Below are 14,967 nucleotides of genomic sequence, written 5' to 3' on the forward strand. Positions count from 1 at the left end.
GGGGTGAGCAGTGGGCATTGTGGCTGGATCCACATTTGGGATTTCAGTTTGTCTTGATTTTCAGGGAAAGTCGACTGGGCCTCAGACATAAAAGCACACAAGCTTTTGGCAGAGTATAAGGGAGTAGTAAATGTTCCCATCTTAAGTAGTGGTCACTTCTGGGCCACCCCTGTTGGAACTGCAGCAGGATCTGTAAAGGCATGTGGGGTTGACCAGGAACAGGCGTGGGGAGGGCGGAGTTGGGGGCCCGGCCCTGCTGTGGGGGAGTGCAGTGTGCCTTCCGTATCTCAAACTGGCCACCCCAGAGACCAGTGCGCTCTGCTTTCCCGATCCTTACCTAGCGCCAAGATAGTTCAGAAGTTACCTGTCACAGAAGGAGACATTTCTGACGTCACACCCACCGGGAACCCCAGCTCTTTGCCCCTTAGTGCTGAGACAATCTGCTGTCGTACTGAGTTCCGTTGTACCAAAGGGTCGATTTGGCTCTGAGTTGCCCTCAAGCCCCAGGTACGAGTTGCTGCTTGAGGGCCACCCACCACCACCCTGGGCGGGAGGTAGGGAAGAGATGGGAAGGCAGAGGGCCTGGAACTGGCCCCGTGGCAGCAGAGGACCCAGCAGGCCAGACTGAGAGAGGACAGGGGGCCACTGGGAGACACCTGAGTGAAATGCGGGGCGGTGCTGGGAATGCGTCTCAAGGTCTGGCCAGAAGACATCAGTCTGCGAGGTGAGTCCCAGGGGGAGGGTCACGGGGCAGAATATTCCCAATCATGTGTGCTCTTTGGAGATGCTTTTGGGCTCCCTGACTGAGGGCCAGGGGAGCCAAAGGAGTGGGAGACCCCAAAGACAGCCTCTGGACCTCACTATGCTTAGAGTTAGTCCTCCTCTACCTGTTTCAATTTTGGAGATCTGCCTAATAATTGAGTTGAAAAAGAAAAGGATTCTGATGACAGAGATCAGTTGAAAATCTTTGTCCATACTATTTGTCCAAACATATAGTTTGGCCTTTCCACAACATTCTATTGGTCCTTACTTGAAGGAATGTCCTCAAAATAGGGAAGGTACTTTGTTGAGCACCCTGACTCTGTGAGGTACACGAGGGTGGAAGCGCTGAGCCCCAGAATCTACTTGGCGTGTAGGGACCAGCCGAGGCTCTGCTGGGGTCGCCGGGGGGCAGGGATGGGAAACAAGAGCCAGAGAGCTGCCAGCAGGAAGAACAATGGGCCAGTGTGAGTGCTGCCCGGAGGGGCTCGGCGGAGGGGACAGTCTGCCGGGGCTGCGGAGGAGGCGTGTTTGTCCAGGCAGGAAGCCACAGGGGACCCTGAGCCAGCCTCCCCTGGCACATCTCCTGACCGCACCTGCAGCAGAGCCCCGGGCACCTTGAGGAAGCCTGCCCCAGCCCACCTGGCTGGGCAGATTCCTTACTTCCTGGTCCTGCTTGAGGACTGCCGCCGTCCCCGTCCCTGCCACTGCTCCAGGAAGGATTCCCCATTGTGTTCAGGGCGCTCGGCCTTCTCCTGGCCTCGCCATCTGGGAGGCGTTCCCTGAGCGGGGAAACTGAGATCTAAATGCAACAGCTTCTAAGAGGGAAGGGTGTTACGGGGACAGGACACCTCCTAGGCTCTCATCAACATCTGTGGAACGAATGATTTTATGAGTGTGCTGGGTGTCTCCCTCTGCGTTAAGACTATTGGGCCAACACAGGCGTAACTCTTCTTGGTGAGTGGGAGTAATTGTGTCACAAGGAGACACGGTTCCTGGTGTCAGTCACGTGGGGAGGAGGCCTGCTTCTCGGACCAGGCCTGGGCTGGGCACGAGCATCTGAGGAGGGAGTCAGGGTGGGTCCACGTGGGGATAAATAGAAATGAGGCGGCCGTAGAGATGAGCCACACAATGGCATCCATTTGAACATCACGTATGGAAAAGGCAGGACCCGCGAGCCATTGGAATGAGCTGGTTGTGGCGAATTCTGGAAGGTGGACTTGGTTGGCTTGGCTCCTTTGCCAAGCCTGGTGTTCTCTGGGCTCCTTCCCACCGTAGTCTCTCTCTTGGGCGGTGCTTAGTAATATAAGGGCCAGCCTTCACTGGGCATCAACTATGGCCAGCACCGTGGTGCTCCTTTTCACGCGGTCTTTGATTTGATCCTCACGGTAGCCTGGTAAGGAATTATTATCTGTGTTTTACAGACAAGGAAATTGAGGCATAGAGTGTTAAGTGACCTGCTTAAGATTACAGTTTTAAGTGGCAGAACCAGAATTTGAACCGGGACCTATCTAATTCCAGGGATCAAATTCTTAACTGCTTTTTGTTGTGGAGTCCTCTGGACAGTATCAGCCTATCTTGACTGTGCTGAGTCAAGGGGGAGGGGGTGTTTGATTTAAGCTCCGGGGGAGGTTTTGAGGGATGGCAGAGCTCCTGGGAGGACAGAGTTGCAGTGTGAGGCAGGTCTTGGGGTGTGGGCCATGTCACTTGGTCCCTCACTCTCCCTCCGTCCGAGAGCATTTCCTTCCCATGCTGTACCTTAGACACTCTGTTCTTACGTTAGTATGGGAACCAACCCCCACAGATTCTTTCTGCAACCTCTGCCCAGTGGTTCCCCCAAAGATGGGCGTGACTCATGAGGAAATTCTCTTGGGGCTCAGGTGGTGCATCTGAAATTTAGACCTAAAGTAGATCTCCAAATACACAGTTCTCCGGATGGCCAGCATCCCGGGGACCCGCACTCCGCTAACGTCTGGTTTCAGCGTGTACTTCTCACGGGGACTGAGAGCCAATGCTGCCTGGGGGCATTTGGAGGGCTGGACAGGGGCAGGTGTTCAAATGTTTGATGCCAGCTATTTGCTCTGGCTGATCTAATCAGGCCACACTGGCATCCCATTCTCTGACAGGTGAGAGCAGAGGGCTATCTAGATTACATTATGTGACTCACCATCATTTATAAACTGATTCAGTAGCCTGGCTCCTCAACCGATAGGAATAACAGGGAGCCCCCTGACCATGGTGGACTTGGAGGAGGCTTCGGGGAGCTCTATGTAGTATCAGCCCACAGTGATCTCTCTGTGCTTCTAGCGATCTTTGCACTCGTTAGTATGGATGTTTATGACTCCACGTGGCTGTATCGTGTCATCTGCCGTCACTCTGTTCCATGTCCTCATGCCCCTTGTGGTGCAGGCAGTACCAGTGGACTCCCCTTGGGGCTTGGGCACAGCCCAGCCACAGTATTGGAATAGTCGTAGCCAACCCTTTTAGATGCTTACTATTTGCCAGGCACTTGCACTGTTTTGCACATATTAACTAATCTAATCCTTACAAAAATTTTAAAATCTGTGTGCCCAGAGAAGATAACTTGCCCAAGGTTGATGGATGTGTTGGCTCAAAACTCAAGACTCAACATCTTCAGCAGCACCAGTTTGAGTCTTCTGTGAGCCATTGTACCCCACAGGGAGCAGCCTGAATAAAGTTCCTGGTGCTTGGTGACTGCAGTTGGCCTTGATGGGCTGGGGAGGTTGCTCTTCAATGTCAGCGGCCGCTGCTGTTGTCTATGTGATTGTCACACGCTCTGAAAAAGGATAAATGGCCAGTGATCAGCTCATCCATGAAACTTTGCAGAGCACATACTCTACAACTGGCATTGTGTCAAATCTTCTGGATACAAAAGAAACCCAAGATGATGCTTCCTTAAGGAACCTACTCTTGTACCAGAAGAGGTGGTTTGCCATAGTTTTTGCATTCCAGAGCTTGGGGCCATCAATGTGCTGGGCCATCCACACTCAAGCTGAGGTGGCTCTGGGACTGCTTAGCAATCTGTCTCTAACTTGCTCTAGTGTCTGTGCACCTGCCTATGGAGGCCACCTCCCTGGTGCAAAATGGTCATCTTGCTGCAGAGATATAAGTGGTCTGAGTGGCATCTTCGGCTGAGCAAGTGGGACTGGCAGCCTTTGAAGAAAGAGGGAAGGCAGGATACTTGGGTCTGATTAGACTTCTTGGCTTCTAGGCTCAGCATCCATCCCCTGGTAAAACTCCTCTGGGCATCTGTGGCAGAGTGGAAAGCCCACTGGAGCCCTTGCCCCACCTCCCGCTAATTGGCTGAGCTGGGGTCTCCTTGAACTCAGTCTCTCCTTTGCCATTGAGAAGGCAGTGGTTGGTGCTCAGTTGACATTTGTTGAATTTGCTGAGTGTAGAATATCTGGATTTAATGTCATTGATGGTTTTTATCTGTATCCTTTAGCTGGGTTTTTTTAAAAAATGCTTTTCTGATGTGCATATTTCTGTGGAAATATGTTTATTTGGGGAGATGCTTTCTGACCCACTGTTTTCCTTGTTCTGGTGTGAGGATATTTGTGCTGGTTGTCTCTTCTCCACCCCACCCCCAACCCCCCCCCCAGAATGCAAGTTCTGTGAAGTCAGGGACTTTCTTTGTTCACTACTATATCCTCAGTGCTAAATACAGCCTGGATAACAGTAGAATGACAGTCTACAAGTATTTGCTGAATGAATAGATAGATGAATGATTGGTTGTTTGAAACTTAACTCTTTTGTGGGGAAGTGGTGTTACACGCTTGATAAGAGCTGTTCTCATCACAAGAAAAAATGTATAACTCTATGTGGGGGTGGATGTTCACGAGACAATGTACTGATCATTTTTGCAGTATATACTTATATCAAATCATTGTGTTGTACACCGGAAATTGATATGTCAATTATATCTCAAGTAAAAAAAATAAAGAAAAAAAAAAAAGAGCTGTGGAATCCAAGTGCCCAGGTGGGATCTCAGGCTCTTCTTAGGAGTTGTGTGTTTTAGGCAAGTTTCTTAACCTCATTCTGTCTGTCTTCTCATCTGTAAAATGAGGCTGATACTTCAAAGCATTGTTATAAGGATTAAATGAAATAATATGTGCAGAGTATTTAGAACAGTTCTTGGCATATAGTAAATGTCCAGAAATCTTGGCTATCATTGGTTCTACCGCAACTGGGAGGTACATTTGATCTCTACCCCTCTCCCCTCACTTTGATTTTATTTATTGTTTCATGGTGTGACTGTGTTTATTTGTGGAATATATTAACTAAGGGAGATTTGTTTTTTTTTTTTAAATATCCTCATGCCAATCAATTTATATTTATTGTGTGCCTGTTACATTTCTAACCCTCTTTGTATTTTTGTTTTCTGTATTTGCTCTCACAGGTAATGGCAGAGATATTGGGCTTGAGTCAAAAGCGTTCATATTGATTAAAATATTTCGTATTAAAAATAATAACAATAATGGCCACCATTTAAAGACTTTTACTATGTGCTGGGCATTGTGCACTTTGGTGGCTAAATGATGGCCTGGACCAGGGACAATGACGTGTAGATGTTGACTGTCAGTGTCTGATTTTGTCTCTGGGTTCACTGAGCACACGCTTCGCTTACTTGGTTCACTAATCTCTCCCTGGTGGTACTGTGGCCACACGTACCTTGCACAGTTACTGCTTGATTGAATTAACACCTCTGTCTTTGAAGGCAGATCTTTTTCTTTCCCCCTTGGACCTTTAAGATGTCTAAAATTTTGAGTTGTCTTTCTCTCTTTCTTATCCTTTTCCTCTTTCTCTTCTTTCTCCCCTTACATTTCTATCTACTTTTCAACTTCATTCTTCATTCATTCATTCATTCAGGTTTCTCTCCCACCAGACTACAGCTGCCCGCCCAGCAGCTCCCCCCATGACCGACAGTTGCCCAGGAGCATGGCACACATGCAAATAGACTTGTTGTGGCATGCTACAGCCTTTTCCTTTTTGTAGTAACTAAACCTTTGATTCACAAGGAAACAGACCTTAGCTTTATTGTAGTTCCGATTTCCATAGTGTTTGGGCACAAATCATGAACTACACCTGGTAAAAATCCTGAGTAACCAGAGGGCTTGGTGTTGCAGGAAGAGGAACTGGAGGAGATTTTTTGGTTGTACTTTACAAGGAAAGATGATTGACAAGCATCATTGGACAAACTCCCTTCCCTTTACTTCTTTGAGCCATTAGCTCAGACATTCCTGATGTCTGTTGTCTGGGGGGCTCTGGTCACTTGGGAGCCTTTCAACACTGCACAGAAAAACAGTAAGACTGGTCTGAGTCTTGGGCATACTGAGTGGGGGCTGGGTCACAGGGCCACCTGATCACTATTCCTTGGTGGGGGGCCTAAAGGAAAGGGATTGTCTCCAGTTCCACAGCATTCATGGTGCCAAGCTCCTCTCTGTGCGTGGGAAACAATGGTTATGGGCTTCCCTAGACAAAGGATCTTCCACGCTACACTTGAGCTGGAGATTTTTGTTTTCCTTCTTAATCGGGGCTTTCTAGGGGCATTCCAATGAATAAGAGTTTAAAAGAGGACAGATAGGAAAAGAGATCCTGAGAAAAAAAGGAAGGACTTGTTTTTTTAAATTCTAATGATGAATGTGATTCATATTAACAGATTAAGAAAAACAGTGTGACTGTCTCAGTAGATGCAGGAGAAGGATAGGACAGAACACAACATCCTATCATCATGTACATCCTCACTATACCAGCACAGAAGGGAGCTTCCATAATCTGGTAAATTGCATCTTTAATAAAGCCTACAGCTAAGAGCACACTTGATGGTAAAAGAGATCTAGAAGTTGACAAGGCTGTTTTCTCTCATCACACTCAAGTGGGAGATGCTTGGGTTTGGGCCCAGGAGGGTGAGGGGAGAAGGTGACTCATGAGATACTCTTGGAGGGCCTTGAGGTGCAGATGATCAAGGAGGTCACCAACCAGAAGAAACAGCCTCCCCAGGCAGGCACATGTGTGAAATCCAGCCAATGAAAATCCTCCCTGGAATGGGGTCAGTCACGTGAGGTTGTGCCTGGACAGGGGAGTGAGGGCAGAGGCTCCTGGCGGGGGATCCTGAACCTCAGGAAGGACTAGTTTTTGATTGCCTAAGTTAGTGTTTCCTAAATCCCAAAGTAATGCCACTTGAATTCCTGATTTTTTTTTTTTAATAAAAAAAATAGCCAATAGAATCATGGACCACTCCCTGACCTACTGAGTCAAGTTTTCTGAGGGCGGGGCCCAAGGATATTTCTCTATAATAATTATTCTGCATAATTTGGCTGGAAACCACTCTTTAGGAATTCTTATTAGGACTTTTCATTTAAAAAATCTGTTTTTTCATATCAGTGATAATTGCTTGGGCACAGGGGCCGTGTCCTCCTCATATGGAATCCTTAATGTCTCGCATAATTCCCAGTATAGAGTTAGTGCTCAAAAAGCATTTGTAGAAGGATAATTGCAGCTGTTTCTCAAAGGTGGCCATCAACTGTGCAGACTGTGGGGCAAGGTACTGTTGACAAGGAGGTAAAACTCTCAAATTAAACCTATTACTCAGGGTGTGGTGCCAAGTAATCGTAAAGCACGAAAAAAAAAAAAAGGTCCTTTGCCTTGAAAGGACCACATGTGGGTAGAATAGCCTAGAGACTTTCTCTTTTGCAAAGACTGTTTTTGAAAGCTCCAGGGTAACAAGCAAATCAAAGGTAATAACCACTAAGTTTTGTTGACTACCTTCTAGGATTATTTATGGCAGTCTTGAGCCATAGCTAATAATTAAAGCCACCTGGTCCTTGGTTTTCTCATCTGCAAAATGGGGGCATGGACACTTGCCAGCTTCTTGTGTCGAAGAGATGTTGTCAGTATGACTGGGGGCCATCTGTTTAGTATCAGGGAGCATTCAGGAGAGCCATAAAAAGAGCCGGCCACCCTCTGGTTTGTCATGAACACCAGGCTGCTACATACAATAAAGCCCTAGCTTCTGAATACTGGCGCCCATCCAGGCCACTTTGCCTTGGGTCTATGCAGTCTCTATTTGATCAGAATGAATGTGATTTCCTTTTTAATTGTACCCAGTTATAACATCTAATTATTTAAGGCATAATAAAGCTGGAAAGCCCAACCATTAATGCTGCTCCCAGATAAGAACCTGCCATGCACCTGTCAGCTATATTTGTCAACTGGGGTTCAGACAGATGCGGTCTGAATCCCACTGCTTCTTTGGCAGAGGTAGCAGAAACTGCTCTTATCTTGGAAAAGTACAAACTGTTGAAGCTTGAAGGGTCCCTAGTGTGCCTGAACGTTGAGAACAAAACCATGAAAGGGAATTCAGTTATGTAGTCTCTTGGTCAGAACAAAACAGTTAAAATTAGAGAATGTAGAGGACTTTACACTAGGCTATTGAATTTCATCATTGCAATAACAACAATTATTATCCTTATTATGACTATTACTATTATCTTGATTTGGAAGAGGAGGACACTGGAGCTAGGAGAGTTGAAACAACTTACCCAAGGCCACCCCGGTAGCAGCACAGCTAGATTCCACGCCAGGCTTGCTGACTCTAATTACATGATCTCTTCACCATGCTCTGCTGTCTTGCCCAGAGGCAAACTCTATGGAAGAATGAAATGATACTTGTTTGCAGGAGAAATGAGAAATGGGCTTAGCTGACTCGGTGTGTAAAGGAATTGCCCGTAGGCAGAAATGAAGTTTGATACTGTACCCATGGATTATCCATTTCATTTGGGGGCTCATCCTTGTTTTAGCCAGACTTAGGCAATGTATCCTTCATGTATTTAAAATTTTGGTATCATAGTATTTCTCTGAAATATGGTGATTCTTAACCTTGGAATTCTCATGAGCTCTACAGATCGTCTCCCAAGGAAAATGTATATATGCACATAGGACCCCTCCCCACTTTAAAATCATTGGGTTCCCCCCTCCTCTCCAACTCCACCCCTAAGGTCAGGAAATCTTTCTCTAGGTATGACCTTTCAAATTGGGCCACAGAAAATCTTCATAGTCTAAGGGTTCGTCAACCTGTAGGCCATCAATTTTTTCTATGCTCTAGTCTGTCCATATCTGCATTGATGATAAATCTTTCACTGGAAGGTCATATGGATTTTTCTGTCTACCCAACACCAAGTATCTGGCTATATGATGCTGACAATTTCTCTGTTTCGTTCATTGTTGTATCCCTGAAGCCTAGAACCGTTCTTGGTATAGTTACATGATGTAATCTGTATGTTTTATTTTTTGTGTTGAACATATGTTTTTTAAAAAAATTGGGTGCATAAATGTTTGGAAATTAACCATACATGTAATAGGAAAATTTTTTTGGGGGGGGTTGGGGAGGGGAAGAGGGAGAAAGAGAGAGAATCTTAAGGAGGCTCCATGCTCAGCATGGAGCCTGTCAGGGGCTCCACATGGGGCTCAATCTCAGGACCCTGAGATCATGACCTGAGCAAAAATCAAGAGTCAGACGGTTAACTGACTGAGCCACCCAGGCGCCCCAGAGAGCTTGTTCTTAAAGAGAATTTATCTATAATTGCTCCATTATGTACATCATCCTAGATTATTTGGTGTATAAATTTTACCAAGCTAAGAAAGTTCTCTTTTAGTCCTAATTCTGGAAGAGTTACTATTATTTTTTAAAAATTACAGTTAGATGCTGGACTTTATCAAGTGTTTAGACATTGAGTGGGGTAATTCCATAATTTTTCTCCTAGAGTTCATTAATGTGGTGAATTACATTGATAACATTTCTAAGAATAAATCATCCTTGTATTCCTGGGATAAATCCTACTTTAACATGATGTGTTGTTGTATTATTATTACTATATCACCATCATGTATCAGCAAACCAAAATTTTATTTGGGATTTTTGAATCTCTGTTGACAAATTAAATGGGTCTGTAGTCTTTTCTTGTGTTGACCTTATCTAGGTTCAAAATCAAGAATTACATGAGCCTTTTATTTTCGAACCACTTGTGACTTTTTATTTTGATTCTATCTGAGAGACAACATAGTGTTTTGTTTTTTTTTAGAATTTAAATTCAATCCAGGAATCTGTATCTTTTAATGTTTTTTATATATATTATAATTACTGTGCTATTAGAACTTATCCTGTAACCCTATTTCTACTTTCCATTCACTGTATTTTTTTTTTTTAATACCCCCTTCCTGTTTTCCATAGAAAGATCCAGTTTTCTTCAGCTGGTTTAAAAACGTAACATTCTATATCTGTTCTTATAGTAAGAACAAAAGTGGCCATCACCCCTTACTTCTGATCCATACTTAGGTTTATATTTTCCCCTGTCGATTTCTTAAATTTGTCAATACCTATATTTTCCCTTTTGTAAAACAAAAACATTAGCACATTTTAATTTCTCTTTGATCTCCTCCAGGGCCACACATTACATGCCTCTGCAAAGTAAACAGAATATAAAGTGAATGGTGTCCCTTGCACTTGAGCAATCATGCTGATATTTTCTAGATATTTTGTTTTGGGTGGTTTGGGATGTATTTTCTCTTTCTTTTCAGCTTAAAGAAAATTCCTCTCATAAACTTTACCCATGGATCTGATCATCTTTTGCTCCTGTATTTCTTTGAATTCTCCCAGTTGCCCTTTTTATTTGTGTGCTTCCTCAAAGAGCAATTTTAATGTGAGGCCTTGTCTATCTGAGGATGTTTTTGTTATGCTACCATATTTAAATGATAGTTTGGCTGGATTTAAAATTATAGGTCCAATGCTCTTTTCGTTAATACTTTAAAAATATTTCTTCGTTGTTCGTTTGCATCTAGTTTTGCTGTTGAGAAGAATACTATTAATATGATTCCTGTTCCTCATCTGTTAATATACTTTTTTTTCTCCATAGGGTTTTAGATTTTCCTCTTTGTATGAGTTGTTTTTAAATTTCATTATAATGTGTCTAGGTGTTAGTTTTTCGTCACCCCTAGAGTTTGACTGTCCGTTACTCTTTCCATCTTAGATCTTTCATAATTTCTTTTTAAATTTTAGGAATTTATCTTCATCATACTCAAGACAAGGACAAGACAAGAATAACCACAATCACCATTGCTGTTTATCATGGTACTCGCCAAACCTATAAGGAAAGGAATAAGAGATGTAAGGATTGGGGGCACCTGGGTGGCTCAGTTGGTTGAGTGTCTGCCTTTGGCTTAGGTCATGATCCCGGGGTCCTGGGATTGAGCCTGCATTGGGCTCTGCACTCGGCAGGGTCTGCTTCTCCTTCTCCCTCTGCTATTCCCCCTGCTTGTGCTCTCTCTCTCTCTCTCTCAAATAAATAAATAAATAAATAAATAAATAAATAAATAAATAAATAGATAGATAGATAGATAGATAGATAAATAAATAAATAAATAAATAAATAAATAAATAAATAAAATAGTTAACTAAAAAAAAGAGATGTAAGGATTGGAAGGGAAAAGAGAAAACCGCTATTGTCAGCTGAAGAGATGATCATCTATCTAGAAAGATCATCATATTCAAGAGACAAACTGTTAGAACCAGTAAAAGAGTTTAGCCAGGTTGTTAGAAGTAAGATAAACTCACAAATTTTATTAGAATGTTTCAACAACATCAATAACCAACTCAAAAATACAATAGAAAGTAAGATGCCATTCACAATGTCAACAGGAACTATAAAGCAAATAAGAATACACTTATCTAGGAATACACCAGACTTCCATGGAGAAAATTTTAAAATTATAATAATAAAGAATATGGAATATGATCTCAATAGATGGAGAGCTACCCCCCGCTCAGCTGGGCCAAATTAATCTTATAATGATATCAGTCCTCCTTAAAGCAATCTATAAATTCAATGAAAAAACAATAAAAACTCCAGTTGTATTTTTTTGGAGGAACTTGATAAACTTGTTCTAAAATTTTAAGATGTGCTATAATAAATAATAGTGAAAACTTTCAAGTGTTGGTACAAGAACAGACAATGAGACCAATGAAATACAATGGAGTTTAAAGACAGGTCCATGTATATAAATTGGGTATTTCTATTTAAAAAAAAAGGACACCACGAATAAAGTTAACAGATGCCAGATTAGGAGAAGAGATTTATATTGAGTAAAACTGATAATATCTAGAATTTTACATGTAGAATATACAAAGAACTCCTAGTCCACAAGAAAATGACAGCAACCCCACTGGAGAAATTGGCAAAGGAATAAAGAGTCATTTTAGAGAGAAGGAAATCCAGAAGGTTAACGAGCATATGAAGAGTATGTATTACTATGTATTAGTATTAGTAATGTAGAACAAAACCACAATGAGCTATCACTACATCTATTTGGTCAGCAAAAATTGGGAAGCTGGATGGTGCCAAGTTTGGTGGTGAAATGGAAATCTGTGAAGCTGGTGGGAGTCCTGGAGAGCAATTTGGTTGTATTTTGTCAGCTTAAATATATGCATACATAGTAATTCTACCTCTGGGCATATAACCCACAAAAGCATGCATATCTGTAAAAGGATGCATCAAAATATTCATCGATGCTTTGATTGTGGAGGGAGAAGTTGGAGACAATCTGGTTAAGTAAAACACCATGTTTGCATTCCATGGGCTCCTTTGAAGACATCAGAAGAGACAGATGGAATGTCTACACAGCAGTGTGGATGGACCTTAAACATAGTGCTGAATGACAAACTCAGGAACAGTGTGAGCACTTATAGTACAACACCACAGACATGAATAAAAAAAAATCTGTGCATGCAAAACAGTACACATTTTGTAAGAACAGGTACAAATGTCTACAAATAAAAGGACTGACATCAACAAGATGAAAATACCTGCTTTGACTGGTATATGGTGGAGATGAGTGGCGACAAGAGAAAGACTAGGCATGGAAGATTGCGGGTAGGGAATGAATGAATGAATGGATGGATGAGTGAATGAGTGAATGAGTGAATAAGAGAGAGAGCTGTTGGGGACCCATGATGATAAAGTGCCATGGCTGAAAAGGATGATGAAGGCCCAAATGGAAAGGGGAAAATAAGGCCTAGTCTGGATGATGGCACCTAGTGAGTACAAGTAGATATATGTTGAATGAAGGAAGGAATGAAGTCTGTGGTAAATCCTTTTTGCAAAGCTAAGGATTCTTTTTTTTTTTTTTTTTTAAGATTTTATTTATTTGACAGAGAGAGAGAGAGACAGTGAGAGAGGGAACACAAGCAGGGGGAGTGGGAGAGGGAGAAGCAGGCTTCCCACCGAGCAGGGAGCCCAATGCGGGGCTCGATCCCAGGACCCTGGGATCATGACCTGAGCCGAAGGCAGTCGCTTAACCAACTAAGCCACCCAGGCGCCCGGCAAAGCTAAGGATTCTTTTGCAATATGAATCAGTGCTCTTTACTGAATTATTTTAGGAGTTTTGATTTTGATATATGAAACTTAAAAAAAAAATGTGGGCACACCCAAATTTGAGGCCTCTGGAGGCATTAAAAGAATTTTTTCTTTTCTTCGACTTCTTGAAGTATTGCATACACATGGACGCCTCCTCCCTTTTGGAACTATGCCATGCAGTTTGACTTTGGATTCTCAGCCACAGAAAACGTCTTCCCAACAAATATTGGATATTTTGACCAAGTCTCGGTTCCCAAATACCTGCGTATGTGTGGTCATTGATATCCAGAGTCTTTGCTGGAAGCACTGAGCTGGAATCTGGCTCCTGAGCTTTAAGGCTGTCAGAGGCCACAGGGCTTAGAGCTGGGCATGACGGTGGGCTTGCCTACTGACACTTTTTTACCTGCTGTTGTGTAAGATCTGATTTGTCAGCACACCTCTAGATTTGTCATCTTCCTCCCTTCTTTCCAGAGGACAGAGAATTAGCCCAGATCTTCCATTGATCTGTTCTAGGTTTTAAATATGACATTTGGCTTTCATTGACTTCAACGGAACAAATATCTGTCAGTGTGATTATTTAAAGCGCTGGCTCTCATACCAGGAACTTGGGTCCCAGAGCCAGCCTATCACCTCATAGCCCCGTGACACTGGGCCAATTAAATTTCCTGAGCATTTGTTTCTCCGGACCATATGGAGAGAAGTCTCCTCACAGAGTTGTGGTAACTCAATCAGATAATGTAGTGAAGGCTTAACATAGAGCTTGGTGCCTAGTAAGTTGTTGTTACGAGGATCGCTTCATGGAAATTATTACACTAGGCCTTGAGGAGAGCCCAAGATAAATAAGAAAATGTTCTTAATTTCATGGAACTTGGAGACATAGGACAAAACTCAGAACCATGTGAGGCAGGACCAGTGAGGTCACATATCCTCCCAAGAACCCCGTGAGACATTCGGAGAACTGCTTCTTCATTTTATAAACAAGGAAACAGAGACTCAGAATTAGGTGACTTGGTGAAGAGGACGCAGCCAGGGAGAGGCACAGCCTCGCTGGGAACCCACCCCTCCTATGACTGAGCCAGGTTGGATGGAGGTGCCTTGGTTTCCGGTGGACAGGGTTGTGTCAGATGGCTCTGAAGCGGGTGCGGGGGTGGGGCGCAGAGCCGCTAGGGGGCTGTAGTCGGGGTCAAATGATTGGGTCACTGGGGCCTAAGCATGTGGATTCAGAACCACAGTGGCAGAAAGCTTCCAGACGGGAGGGAGTCCGTGGCCTAACCCGCATATGCTATGAGGTGGTGAACCTCACTCCTTTTCTTTTGAGAAGCTTTGTGCTAGCAGGTGGGTGGTACTAGGAGGGAGGCCCTGCTCACACTGCGTTGTTAAAGAGCAGGGGTTACTCCTCTCTTCCCTGAGCGAGTTGGCCTCTTTCTCCACGGGCGCCCTCCACGTTTAAGCATGCTGACGCCTCGCCATTTTGGTAGTGGCTGGGGGGCAAGGGAGGGGCTATTGGGTTTCAAAATGGAAGCAACAGAAAAGCAGTATTAAAAGAATGAAGAGGTTGTTTAGTGAGGCTTGAAGAGGCTACAGGTGTTTCCTCCTGTGTTGAGAACCGGTGACCCCCCGGGAATTGCATTTCCCGCCGGGCGGGGCCCATGGCGGCCTGCGCCCCGCCGACGTGCCCGTGGTTTAGAAGCCTCAGTGGGCACCACAGCCAACCCCGAGTCGTCCGGGGTCCTGGGGGCCCGTCGCGGGCCCGGAGGGCTCCGAGTCTGGACACGCGTGC

At 44.1% G+C, this 14,967-nt stretch overlaps 1 protein-coding gene across 1 annotated transcript in view; it reads left to right on the forward strand.

Annotated features, from left to right (window-relative positions):
- The window catches only part of POU2AF1 (POU class 2 homeobox associating factor 1), a 67,252-nt gene that overhangs the window by 28,498 nt on the left and 23,787 nt on the right, over positions 1-14,967 (forward strand). The window contains exon 2 of the mRNA XM_064575871.1: positions 10,835-10,942. Coding sequence (XP_064431941.1) covers positions 10,835-10,942 — 108 coding nt within the window. The remainder of the gene's footprint in view (positions 1-10,834; positions 10,943-14,967) is intronic.

This window comes from Mirounga angustirostris, unplaced genomic scaffold (genome assembly GCF_029215605.1).
Source record: "Mirounga angustirostris isolate CCGP_5_RB_7025 unplaced genomic scaffold, mMirAng1.0.hap1 SCAF_13, whole genome shotgun sequence".
Classification (NCBI taxonomy): Eukaryota; Metazoa; Chordata; class Mammalia; order Carnivora; family Phocidae; genus Mirounga; species Mirounga angustirostris.